The sequence below is a fragment of the Xenopus laevis genome, chromosome 2L (genome assembly GCF_017654675.1).
Source record: "Xenopus laevis strain J_2021 chromosome 2L, Xenopus_laevis_v10.1, whole genome shotgun sequence".
Lineage (NCBI taxonomy): Eukaryota > Metazoa > Chordata > Amphibia > Anura > Pipidae > Xenopus > Xenopus laevis.
In genome coordinates this window covers 114,617,392-114,631,777 of record NC_054373.1, presented here as the reverse complement: position 1 = coordinate 114,631,777, position 14,386 = coordinate 114,617,392, and the positions used below count along the sequence as shown (strand labels likewise).

At 36.5% G+C, this 14,386-nt stretch overlaps 1 protein-coding gene across 2 annotated transcripts in view; it reads right to left on the bottom strand.

Moving 5' to 3' along the window:
• npas2.L (neuronal PAS domain protein 2 L homeolog) overlaps positions 1-14,386 on the bottom strand; it is a 45,264-nt gene that overhangs the window by 27,305 nt on the left and 3,573 nt on the right. For both annotated transcript variants that reach the window (XM_018247059.2, XM_041582359.1), the window contains exons 2-7: positions 10,613-10,666; positions 8,974-9,119; positions 7,927-8,018; positions 7,515-7,604; positions 4,704-4,824; positions 2,604-2,717 (exon numbers count right to left, since the gene is read on the bottom strand). In XM_018247059.2, the coding sequence (XP_018102548.1) occupies positions 2,604-2,717; positions 4,704-4,824; positions 7,515-7,604; positions 7,927-8,018; positions 8,974-9,119; positions 10,613-10,666 (617 nt within the window). The remainder of the gene's footprint in view (positions 1-2,603; positions 2,718-4,703; positions 4,825-7,514; positions 7,605-7,926; positions 8,019-8,973; positions 9,120-10,612; positions 10,667-14,386) is intronic.

Sequence of the window (14,386 nt, the reverse complement as noted above, 5' to 3'; positions counted from 1 at the left end):
GCACAGCAGATCACTTAATACAGTATTTAATTGCACAGATTGTTAGCACGTTTAGTATATTGTCATGTACTGTACATTATACTGGAAGACTTTTTCTGGAGAAACACTGCATGGAGAAGTTCTAGTGTGAACAAAAAAAGTTCACTGCTGGTGAAACCGCAATTATCACTGCAAAATTTGTTTTTTATATTTCAGTTTTTCTTTTGCAGTTTTATATTGTTTGCCCTATTCTTTGCCATTGCCTTCTAAAAAGTGTTGTCTTCCTTGGTTGTCTGCAGAAAACGTATCAATCAAATTTATCAATCAAAAACAACCATCTTTAAAAAGTTTTTTATCACCTAAGAAAAGAGAGTTTTCTTGTCAGCTGTCAAGTAGGGCAGCTACTGAAGGGGCATAACATGACGTAACTGGGCCCCCCTAAAGTAAGGTTCCCAGTTTTTTTAAATGAAATTCAGGTCACACTTAGGGGCCTCAAGTTAAAAATTTAGAATTTCTAACTATTTTTTGGGTACTTCGACAATTGAATAGACCTAAATTCGACTTCGACTCGAAGTGAAAATACTTTGACTATTCAACCATTCAATAATCAAAGTACTGTCTCTTTAAAAAACTTCGACTTCGATACTTCGCCACCTTAAACCTGCTGAATTGCTATGTTAGCCTATAGGGACCTCCTAGAACATATAGCCAACATTTGGCTACGTTTTTAGAAGTCGAAGTATAATCATGCGATCGTACGATTAAATCATTCGATTCGAAGTATGATTGGACGATCGTACTACGATCGGAGTATGATCTGAGGTGTTAAAAATCATTCAAATTCTACTTTGAATATCGAAGTATGCAATTCAATGGTCGAATTTCCACTTCGAAATTCGACCCTTAATAAATCTGCCCCTTAAGGTGCATTGTGCTGTGAATATTGCTCTAATTTTTTTTTAGTTCACTATGCCCAATTTTTGACCGCTCACACTAAAACCACCTAATTTTAAGTCCACAACTCCTTACTAATTTTAGGGGCATAATGCCCAAGAAGCTGAAATAAAAGCAATTCTATGCATATAACTCAAAATGAAACAGTAATAAAGGAAGAGGTCATGCTAAATATTCACAGGACATGTGTCCTGATTGAGCTCTTTGTGGTTTTAACACAAAATGTTTGCACCAAAAACACAGAGCAGTATAAAGTGCCAACTTCACTTTTAGGGCTCTTACACACGGCCGTTCCGACCTGCGCTCCCCTGCGTTCCGTTTTTTGGCGTTCAGCCGCAGGGAAGCGCAGGAATAGACGCAAGTAATGATTTGAAATGGGGCTGTACTCACTCAGGCGCGTGTAGGCGCCGAACGCAGGTTCAGACGCAACATGCTGCATTTTTCCTGCGTTCGGCGCCTACACGCGCCTGAGTGAGTACAGCCCCATTTCAAATCATTACTTGCGTCTATTCCTGCGCTCCCCTGCGGCTGAACGCCAAAAAACGGAACGCAGGGGAGCGCAGGTCGGAACGGCCGTGTGTAAGAGCCCTTAGGGTCTCCAGAACACAAAGAAGCAAATTGATTGTGAATCTTATAGCGAACTGCTATTTCTGCTAACCTCTGGACACTCTGCAAATTAGTCTGGTTCCATTTGACTTTGTGTCCATCCTTCAGCAATGTGTTGGGAGCAGATTGGTTTCTGTGGCTTCTGTGCCATATTAGCCTGCTGGGCGGAGGCTGGGGCAAAACACACTCACAGTACATTCAAATTCTGTGTAGTATGGCAGCTCTGAATAGGAAGGTATGCAGACAGCCCTATAGAAGTATGGTGCAATAATACTGCTGCACTGACAATAAATAAACACTTTTTAATCATTTTCAATACTAAAAGCATAACTGGGGGTCTAATATTCCTTTCCTTAAACTACTCTCTGTGCATGAAGAATTGCCCTACCCTGTGCTTCTCTTCCGCACATAATAGTCAAGTAGTACTGGGAAAGTGGTAGCCAGTCAGAGTTATGTAGAACTACAGACAGTACAGATATCACTCCTGTGTGTAAATGTCATGTAAAAGATGACGCCGTCTAACTGTGGATTGCTAGAGTTACTTCCCTGGATAGAGCCTGCCTCTTCAGCAGTATGTCTTCTAAAATGTACTGATAATAAAATGAATAGTACTGCTTGGGGTACACAGAAGATTGCATTATTTTGATGCCCCCTATTCTCCCCCTCACACTCCTGGTAGTTAAACCACTGGCACTGTTTAAGGGCCAAATTCCAATGGGGGGGCAATTGCTCCCCCTTGCTCCCATTTGCGGACACCCATGTTCTCTTCCATATATATGGCATCCCTCTTCTCTAATCTAAAAAATACAAACAAAGGTCTCAAATTTATTGTTCTCATTAAAAAAAACAAAAAACGTCCACGCCCTATTGACTTTCAGAGTATAGGTATATAGAAACATTTCACCACTTTTGCCCATTCTTACTCTTACATAATTAATGGCGGAAGGCATAATTCCCAAACATTCTGCCTCAGTTTGGATTGCAAAACTGTTATTGGACTATTTATTTCTGAACCATAAATAAATTCACCCACAATTAGCAGCAAGAAAATGGGTTTTGCTTACCATTACTGCAAGACCAAAAGTTTCCTACAAATTTAATGTATTCGTACATAGGACATTCCTTTGTGTTTAGTGTTCCTCTTAGAAGATGACAGCAAAACTCTATGTCGTTGTTAGCTAAAATACAGAAATAAAAATACATGTACATTTATGAAATATACCTAATAATATATGTATGCAGTTTCACATACATCAGTTTCATCTGCAATTACTTACACGTTGTCTTTCATTATTATTATTCTTTATTTTTAACTTAAAATTAGGGGGTTATTTATCAAAGGTCGAATGTCAGAGTTTTCATATACCTCAAATGAACTTAAATAAACTTACAACTCGAACGGTTTCTTATTTGAGAAAAAACGCGATTCAGCAAATTCGAGTAGCAAAACCTGAAAACTTGAATTAATTGAGTTTTCCACAGGAAAAAAGTCGAATCACTCAAATTGATCAGGCAAAACCCTCCCAAAAAACTCATGGGCTATTAACATCTTCAAAGGGTTCAAGGGGCCTCTGCCATTGACTCCTATATGACCTCGACAAGTTTTTCGAATTCAAGCTATTTCCGGTGTCGAGGTATAATAATTCTTGAAAAAATTTTTTTCAAAAAACTCGAAAAATTTCAGTGTTTTTTAATCCAAAAATGTGAGTTTGAAGAATAAGCTTCAACTTTCTTCTGCAAGACAGCAATTTGTTTGCTTTAGTAGTCACTGAGTGACACTGCCTGGAGTTATACAACTTGTTATCCACAAAATCCCCAAATTCTTCTCAATTAAGAATACCCCCATCACACCTTAATTTAGTATATAACTCACATTTATGTTATTTCTACCAAAGTGCATAACCTTGCACTTATGAACATCACACTGCCTTTGCCAGTTTGCAGCCCAGTTCTTTAATTTTCTGCAAAGTGGCAGCATCCTGCATGGAACTTACAGAATTGCACAATTTAGTATCATCAGCAAAGATAGAAACAGTACAGTAAACTGCCAACCTCAAAGTCATAAGTAAAAAAATATAAAGCAAAAGAACAGGTATAGACCTATGTGGTACTCCACAAACAACACTGATCCAAATAGAACATTTTACATTTGTAATGTTTTTATTTGTAGTTTATCCTTCAGCCAATTCACTATTCAAGTACAAATTTTATGTTCCAGAAAATATTGCTTAAGTTAATCAGTAACCTAAAAAAAAAAGCTCAACCTAATTTCCAATGCCGATTTTAGCTTATTTATTAATAAACTAACTTGAATTAACGGGATTGTGAAAAAAAAACTGATAAAATTGAGCAGAAACTCAAATTGCACAATTTTTTTTTTCCGAAAACGAATTGATTTTTTCGAGTTCTTGCCCGAAAACACAAAAATGGTCGGATTTTCAGGCTAAACCAGTGCAGACCATAACTTCAATTTGGGATACGTTCCTCTTCCATTGACTTATACAGGACCTTGACAGGTCTGAGATGGCAGATTTTCGGATTCTGGCTTTTTGAAGCATCAGGGTATAATAAATCCTAAAAAAAAATTGGTTTTGTTTTTCCATGAAAAAGTAGAGTTTTTGCCAAAACAAACTTGATCAGAAAAATTTGAGTTTAGTAAATGACCCCCTAAGCTTCTGCTCCCATCCTTTTCGTGAGTTTCGGCACATGCGCAGTTGTCGCAAGTCAGAAAATTGCTCCAACTGTGCATGCACCACTTCGTTGGTTTCATTCTGAAGATTACAGAAGAGAAGAAGGTGGCGCCCGTGAACTCCGCTGGACAGAATCTGCACGGAGGGGTAAGTAAAATGTTAGGGGCATTTGCCCGGGGTAACACTTAGGCTGGGGGGGGAGGGAAGGGGGTCTCTGTAGGGTAGGGGGGTAGGGTTTTTTTTTATTAAGGGTTTGTTTATTCTTTAACTCCTACAGTTCTCCACCTAACATCAATTTTGTTGTAGGCAATAATGTATCCCCTACTATACATTAGATATTGTAAATCACTGTGTACTTATTATTTGGTTACCATTTTGATGAGTTGTATTGTTCTTTTAGTATACAATAGGTACAATAGGGCTATTTTATGTCATATATAAAAAGGTATACATATGAAAATCAATGAAACTTACAGTTGAAAGAATTTAAAGTTGCAGGATCAGTTTCAAGCATATGGGAAGATAATATTTTATAGATGTCCGAATGTTCTTGCTCTGGTAGAAAGTTCAACAGATTTTGACCCATAATTTCAGACTGTATTTTGTGAAAAAAATAAATATTTGTAGGGTTTATGTATGTATTCTCAGACATTAAAAGTTTTAACAAATAACTGTTTCATCTCAGTCTTATTTCTCTTAGCCACAGGCAACTATTAACACTGCATATGCTCTTGTCTCTTTATGGGGTTTTAAGAAAGAATAAAAGGAGCTTTACCAACCCTTTAAAAGGCCCTATTGAAAAATATATAGGTCCCCATTTAAGAACGTTTAAGACTTCAGGCTCAAGCATTCAGCTAGTAAAAATACACAGGAGTTCCTAAACTCTTGTGTGGTTTCCTCATTCGAATACCTCAGCTTTCTGACAATCTTTTTTTTTTCCCTCACAAAATAAAAAGCTTGTCAGGTTTTAGGTGATGAGCCTTTCATTTTTAAAATGTTCAGGGAAAAAAATGATCATCAGGAAGCCAAAGTATTCACATGAGGAAACCACGTGGTTTTCTAGCCGACTGCTGAAGGCTTGAGCGTTCTTAAATGGGGTCCTAAATGCTAATTAAAAGGTAAACTTCCCTTAAAAAGAAACTAACTTGAGCTAACTATTATACAGGAGACCAATCTTGCGGGAGGATGAGCTATGAGTGGGATGGTTGGCAGTGTCTCACAGCAAAATACACGAATTGCAACTAGCATTAAAAAATACATTAGCTTGGGAAACTTTTAAAGTAGAACTAAACTGTAAAAATGAATATGACTTAACATATTTGACATATTGAACTTTTTGTACCAGCCTAAAGTTTTAGCATCTTAATAGCAGCAATGATCCAGGATTTCAAACTTGTCACAGGGAGGTCACCATCTTGGAAAGTGCAACACTTACATGCTCTGTGGGCTCTGAGCAGCTGTTGAGAATCTAAGCTTAGGTTGTTGCAAATTTAAAAACAGAAAATTAGGTTTGTCTGTAATATAAGATGATGCTACAAGGCTGATTATTAAACACTGATACTAATTGACTGGTTTCTGAGCTGATATGTAGTAATTATCTGTATTAAGTGCTAATCTTCCTTATATTGTGACATTTCTATTCTGCATATCCAGTATATTGTGACTCGGCCCCTAAGCTCAGTAACTGAATGTAGCACATGCAGAGAATCAGCCAAAGAGAAGATGGGGAGCTACTGGGGCATCTTTGAAGGTGCAGCTCTTCATTGCTAAAGGCTGTGGTTGCCTTGGGCTGGTACAGAAACCCAAAACATAATGTGCAATATTTCTAGCCTGCTTCTTTAGTTAGGCTTTAGTTCTCCTTTATAGGACATGTATACCCTCCCCACAAAAATGTAAACAGTGAACAACCCCTTTGAAATCTTTAGATACCTACCACTCTGGTTGTTAAAAGGTTAACAGTAATCACTTAGAAATCCTTCTCCTCCTCTAACCCACTCTGCCCCCTCCCTCAGGAATTTACTTTGGTTGTTGGCTAATGAGCATGTTCAGTTCTTCTCGGCTCAGATTACTAAACACCCCCTCTAGTCTAACAGCCAATGAAGAGATAGCATTGCTGGTTTCCATAGAAACTCTATCTGTCTGATCCTATTATTTAAGTCTAATCAACAGTATACAGTGTTAAATAGAATTTTTTTACTCAGAACCTCATCACTATCCACTGATGCATACTGTGATCTAAATTGAGGGCTTGTGTGGAATTAGCACTCATTTTAATTGTCATTTCTGGGAGTCTTTTCAGGGTGTTTTCTCTCTACAGACATTATGACACCATTGTGTGCATTTACCTCATAGACCCTCTTACATAAATAAGAATATATTATTTGAAAACTTAACATTTAAAACGTTTTCATGTTTCCAAAAATATGCCTTTGAATTGCAGTAGATGCTTAATAATTCTTTTTCACAAATAAGTTGGGGAACATATGAATAAATAGTGATATGTATTTGAACACAGTGAAAACATTCCCCTTAAAGGAAAACTATACCCCCACAATGAATACTTGAGCAACAGATAGTTTATATCAAATTAAGTGGCATATATATATTTAAGTAAATATTGCCCTTTTACATCTCTTGCCTTGAACCACCATGTTGTGATGGTCTCTGTGCTGCCTCAGAGATCACCTGACCAGAAATACTACAACTCTAACTGTAACAGGAAGAAGTGTGGAAGCAAAAGACAGAATTATGTATGTTTATTGGCTCATGTGAGCTAACAAGTATAGTTTGTTTGGTATGTTTGTGTGCACAGTAAATCATATGATCCCAGGGGGATTTTTAAAATGTCAATTTTCTATTTATGATTACCCAGTGGCACATAATACTAAAAAGTATATTATTTTGAAAATGGTTTATTTACATGAAGTAGGGTTTTACATATGAGCTGTTTTATGCAATATACTACATTGTTTGAGGGGTTTTCCTTTAAGTGTACTTCATAGCCGGAAATTTCCTCTCCCATGGGCAAAGAAGTGCCTGACAATGCCAGCCCCTTCACATTAGTTGGAATCACCTTCATGCGGCCATCTGCATATATGGGGCTTACCCAGGATTCCAATTTATGTGAAGGGGCAGGTATTGTCAGGCATTTCATTTCCCATGGAAGAGGAGATTTCCCTCCAAGTGATGAAGCACCCTGTGTGACAGGGCCCTAAAGCAGAATAAAAAAAAACAGGAGAAGTAAGACGACAAAGTCAATACAAAGTAAAAATTCAGCTTACTTACTGGTAAATGCCCAAGTAATGGCGTTATACTATCTGAAACAAATATTATTCTTCCTTCTGTTGTGACTGCTATAATGAATCCATCAAGGGCCTTAAGATAGAAAAGACAAACAAAGAAAAAATTAAACAATTGGGGGTGCCATCAAGCCAAATACAGGGGGAAAGTCAGTATAGCAACCATTTTTTTTCTCAAAGAACATCTGTTTTTCATATCCTGTAATCCACTGAAACAGGTTACTGGCAAATTACACCAAAGTCAAAATGATGCTAGATCCTTGCATTTACATAAAAGTGTGACTAAGAAGTACATATTTAATCATGTACTACAAGACATATATTATAGTGAAAATGAGTTCCTTCTCATGTTAAATATTTTTACTATCTTATTCTTTCTGGTCAGTTACTCTTTATACCTCAAGCATGAGCTGCGTGAACTCCTCGTTGCTAAGGAATGAAGGCTTCCAGTCCTGCTGGGTATCACAAATGTTTGCTTCAGCAGCAATTTCTGATAAAATAAATATAACATGGCATATTATTTATCATTACAGAGAGAGGCAGAATTGGGCTTTTAGTGAAAATGCGTTTCCAGGCTATTTCTTACTTTATGAGAGTGAAGTGCAATGATAGAAATTTTAAATTTAGAATGTAATTTCTATGGGGAATTTGTGAATTATTTTTCCCCAGCAATCCATAAATAACTTACTGTATTAGTAATACTTAGGGGCTTTGGAATTCTGAAGTCAATGATATATTAAGGAACACTGCGTAATTACAGAGAACATCAGTTAAATTATTAATTGTACAAAGTTGTTAGAAGGAGAAAGGATACAAGTGAGTCAATCCCTGTTCTCAGCAGGGATGTGTGGGTGTCACTGACCTATTTAATTTCAGAATCTGGGACACTGTCTGTAAATAACACACAGGGGAGTATTTACTATGACTCCAATTTTTTTATTGAAAACAAAGTTGACCTAACTCCCATCCACGAATTTACCTAATTTAACAAAAAATCAGTTGGAAAAAGTCAGTGCAGTCAAAACAAATCATGAAACTTTTTTGATTTGATGCCGAAAAACATTTTCAGATTGTTGGACGAAAACCATCCTGAAACCCTCAAAGATCAGATTCAGATTGTAAAAAGGACCTCTGCCATTGACTTTTATATGACAACAAGTTTTAGCTGGAGTATTTTCAGATTTGGATTTTTAGCAGCTTTGGAGCATCATAAATTCAGAAATCACAAGTTAGAGTTTTTTCCTCTAAAAAAATTGAGTTTTCCTCCTAAAAAACTCGACCAGAAAAAATCGAAGCTTCATAAATAGACTCCGCAGTGTTGGACTGGCCCACAAGGATACCACGAGAATTCCCAGGTGTTAGTGGGCCCTCTGATATCTAATAATTCGGCCTATTCATGGCCATTCCCTGTTTTCCTATCGTTATATCCCTGATTACTAACTTACCAGATTTTTGTAGATAACCAATCACTTCCTCCAGTACATTGGTTTTAGGTATTCTACGCGTGTTTCCTGGTAGCATTGTGCAAAGTTCTTTGATGAGCACATTTAATTGATTGCGCCTTTTCTTCTCTGACCTGCTACGGGAAGCCCTGACAAGATATAAAAAAGCTTCTTCATTTTCACAGTACTGCAGTGGATTGATCATTGCTGTGCAGAATTTCCTTCCACAAATATTTTTTTTACACAGGAAAATTAAAGCCTTACATTAAAGGTAGTGTCCCTGGAGAGAGCGCCCATCCAAACCATACCCAATAATGCCCCAGTTCATTTTACACATTAAGTAGCAGTGTAGCACAGCAGGGTTAACATGTGCCATATTCTGCTGCTAAATTGTCTCCATTGTGACTGCAGTAACTGAGCATACATATTGGGAGGACAAGCTGGTTTATGCAAGTGTTTAATAATCATTTAAATATAATGTAGATATAAGTAGAAAGTATGTATATGGCTGAATAAAGTTGCCTTAAAGGGGAAATAAAGTCTAAAATAGAATAAGGCTAGAAATGCTGTATTTTTTATACTAAACATAAAACCTAATCAAACAAATAATTTATGCTTTCAAAGTTGGCGGTCACCATCTTGTAACTATGTTAAACATCTTTGCAAGACCAAGACTGTGCACATGCTCAGTGTGGTCTGAGTTGCTTAGGGATCTTCATAAATTATCAAAACAGCACAAGTCAAATAATATCTGCCAGAAGCAGATACAGCAACAACTGATTAATAATCAGAATATGCAGACTGCACTGGGTCCTGTGTTGTCATGTAATCTAATGTGGATTTTATAGTTTTTGTATTGTTAAATACAAACTTTTTCCAACTCTACAGAACCAGTGGCTGCAGCAAAATAATCCTCCAAATAGAATCCCAGTGTATCTGTTTAAATCTGGCACCATATTTGTCTTTGTCTCTGCAGCTGGATTTGGAAACAGTAAAGGGGTCGTAAAGCCAAAATAAAATCCAATACAAATCTCTACACAGTCGTCGACTGCTCTACAGGGAAACAAACAAAGCTGCTTGAGTTCTACATGGCTGGGAAGTAAGGCGGGAGCTCCCCCTGCTGTTTATAAGTATGTTTCCCTGCTCCGCAGTTAGGGACCGTCTGACAATTCCTATCCACAGTAGTGAATGAAGGGAGAATTTCACTGCATACAGTCAGGTTTCTTATAAAAACGGTACACATTTTTAAATTAAAGTATCTTTTTCATTAAAGAAAGTAAAATTGGATTTTATTTTTTTGCCTTTACATGCCCTTTAAAGAAAAATACATCCGTGTTGTAGACATAAGCTCACTCATATGTAGCAAAAGTGTTTAACAAATGTTTTTTTACACGGACATACCATGTTATCTGTAATAACCAATTGCCAACCCAATCCCCTTAGGCTGAGTGTAATACAACCCCTCTCTTACTTTGCTCATTTTCTACATAAACTTAACTGAATGAGTTCATGTCAAAAAGGGGTGTATATTTTCCTTTTAACAGTAAATGTAAATTCTACTTATTCAGTTGTGAGCTCATGGAAAAAACTGTCGGTACCAAATACAGACACTGGATACAAACGTAAAGGTTACTGTACTCACCTCCTTGCCTGGCCTTTCTCATCCTCATCCATTTGTATTTCTATGTAGCTTTCCCTAAAAAGAAGAGACCACAGTTTCCAATTATGGCAGAAATGTAAAAATGAGCTCAGACACTGCTGTACAGAACTAAAATGGCAAGTTCTGGAAGTAATTAAAATTACAGCATGAAGTGGTGATGGAGTAAAGGCACTTCAGAGTGCTGAAGCAAAATGGATAACCACTTTAGAAACTGTGGGGTTCATTTGCTAAATGTTTTTAGATTTGCAGGTTGGTCTAGTTTTTTTAAGCTTTATAAATATTTTACTGATTGTTTAATGTCACCCCTATAGTGATGTATAGTATGTATAGATATTATCTATATGTATAGATATTATTTTAAGTATTTAATGCATATGTTTTGTAAGGTAATGGATTGCTTATTCCTGCTGTGCTAGCTAGGAGGGGTTCAAGAGACTTAATAAATTAAATTTGCCAAACGGGCAGGTTAATAAGGCACAAAACTTGTAAGCACTTTGAATATACGCTGCCTCTTGTATTTTCTGATGTGTGTTTGAATAAAGCCGGAAAATGTTAACGTTTACTTTATAAAAGTGTATCCCAGATCATATCCATATATAATAGGTAGCTTGTATTTTTTTTGCGTTGGTGTGTGTGTTGTGTATGGGGGGGGTTCTTATATATCTGACATCATATATAATACTGGGAGCTGAAGACCTTATTTAAGTATAAAGCAATCCAGGTATAGGATGCATTATCCGGAATGCTCGGGACCTGAAGTTTGACGGATAAGGGATCTATACTTAATTTGCATCTTCAAAAGTCTACTCCAAAACATTAAAACTTTAAATAAATATTAAATAAACCCGAGAAGATTGGTTTGCCACCAATATGGATTCAAAACCAGCCTACTGGGTTTATTTTATGTTTAAATTAATTTCTTTTTTTTTCCGTAAGACATTACGGAAAGATCCGTTATCCGGAAAACCCCAGGTCCCGAGCATTCTGGATAACAGGTCCCATACCTGTACTGATATACTGCCTTACATTTGCAAAATAATAGTTACACTCCCCTGTTGATGTCAATATTTTACATTTCATTGAGTATAATAGGCTAGATTCAATTTGATAGAAAAGCATATCCTAATTCAATAGACGGAGTTTTCATGTAATAAACCATGGGATAGTTTTTATTATCAAATTGAATCTGTCCCAATCTCTGCTAACAACCTGATTGTGCTGTTATCTCATCATCTGCCAATCAAGAACCCTAGCTCTCTAAACAGTTAGCCAACAGGGTAATCATCTAACTGGCTAACTGGCTACCCAAAAATAGTTAGAGACAATCTGTACAGGTTCTCTGTGTTCCCTAAAATACAAGTATATCAAGCAATTGTGTATCATGATTTTAAAACCATTTGTAAATATTTCAGACACATTTTAAGATACATCTATGTGGAATTCACTGACTAGCACAACAAAGCAAAACACACAAAAAGCAGCAAATATGGGCCGCACACCCTGATCAGAGATAATACCTGGGTGCTCATGCAAATAAATACATAACAGGTAGGAGGTGATGGTACTCACAGGATTTGAAGAGAAAACAACTTGAGGATAAAAATAAAAAAGTTTATTAAAGGGAAGTCTCAGTTCACCCAAGAGACCTGCTATTCTGGTATCTATTCTGGGCTCTCTGCCAAAAGCCAATTAAGTTAGAAACTTTGTATTTTTTCTGGCTGTTCAATGCAGGAGATCAAAGAGAAAGTCGGGACATTTCAATAACAAACCCGGGACTACGGGCTGAGCTGTCCAAATCAGGACAGTTGGGAGGTATGGTTTAGGTAAAAAAATGCAATGCTGTTTCCCCAAGACCTAACACATTCATAGTAGAAAGTCTTCTAAAGAGGTGTATGCTCAGTTAATAATCATTGTGTGCTCCCTTTCTCCTATGTGAGCAGGATTGCTCACATTTAAGTACACAGCTATGCCCATCCTCTTTAAACTGGGAACCAATCTAGGAGGAGAATGGGAGACCAATCATATTATGTGTTCTTGAAAAGATGGGTTTCCTTGTCCTTTAAAGGTCACTTATTTAGAGGAAATAAGTACAGGAATAATTTTTAACACAAGTACTACTGCAGACACAAAAATCCAACCCCTTTTAAACAGAATATGCACCCATTACTCTACAGTAGTTTTAACGGAGGACCAAACAGTGTTTCTGTGTGTCGGATTTACACTTTACAGTTACTGTGAAACTAAAACGTAAAACCTGGGAATAGCACCCATAGGGATACACTGAAATTGGTGTGGCTGAAAAAAAAAAAAGGCGTAACATGTGGGAAAATGTTAAATACAGTAACGTTAATTCGGAGTTTTGCCCAACTTTCAATCATGATATACTGGATTAGCCAGCTCTCAGCATATAATAAAAAGTAGGTCAGATCAACAACATTGTTGCACAATGATGTGACAGCAATAGTCTTCTATCAGTCATCTCAGGCCTCTTAGTTATTTCATATGAATTCCCCGCCCAACACAACATTTCTTAAAGTCATGTTTAGAGTTTTATAAATAAGGACAAAAGAGTGTAAACTAATTTAATATTTAGCAATAAGTAATGTTCCTTTCTCCTTTCACTTCCTTTCCAGCAGAATGTTCTAGCTATAGTAAAACAGAGAGTTATTAAAATATGTCTTTGTGCAGGTTCTTAAAAAGATAGGAACTTGATTACACTGTAGACCGTATTTTATATTTATTTAAATATTACTATTGTATGGACCCCTTTTTTGTTCTAATAATGTATTGTTTTACTGCACAGCACAGCATATACAAGTCGCATAAATAAATAAATAAAAACATATACACAAAGATGGGAAATGTACACAAATGTATCTGTTAGTAAAACAACCTTTATCTTTCAATGATGGAACTATTTAACATTGAAATATATATTTGATCAAGAAAACTGTTTGGTATACATTCAAATGCTACATTTGATGATTTTAACTCTGCATGATATTGATGCTATTGTCACCAACAATATTAATTCAAAATGCAAAGTTACTAAAGGAATTAAAAGGAATTGAACTGACCATGACACTTGTAATCAGTTGAACCATTATGTGCCAAAAATTGTATTTTATGTTATGTAAGCAATTTCTCACTGGAAAACAGCAAAGTGAGCATCTGGCTGTATAGATGGCTGGAGCCTTCAACTCTCATCTATATTTGCATTGTACTAACAGAGTCTGCAGCCATCTTTTCTTCATTTGTAAACTTCAGCATTCTGATTTCCTATTTTGTCACTTCCCTGCAGCACTTTAAGGGGCACATTTACTAAGGGTCGAATATCGAGGGTTAATAAACCCTCGAATTCGACCCTCAAAGTAAATCCTTTGAATTCGAATATCTAATTAGAAAGATTTTAGCGCAAATCCTACGATCGAATGATCGAATAATGTACCTTTTCTACATTAGCCCAACTGAATGAGCTTAAGTCAAAAAGGGAGATATATTTTCTCTATACCTGTAAATATTTAAGCAAAAAATTGTTGCTACGGTAAAAAAAACTGAATGTTAGTGAGGTCACCTGTGTATTTTACATAACTCTACATTTCCAAAATGGACACTATGAACAAAATTTTCTTTAAGGACAAGGCAAGCCTTTAGTACTGTTTTTTGATCATCAGTTAAGCACCGAATTGCTAACTTTATATTGCTGAAAGTGCTACCTTTACTTGCATTAAGCTGAAATGTTAGCTTTCTGCGCCG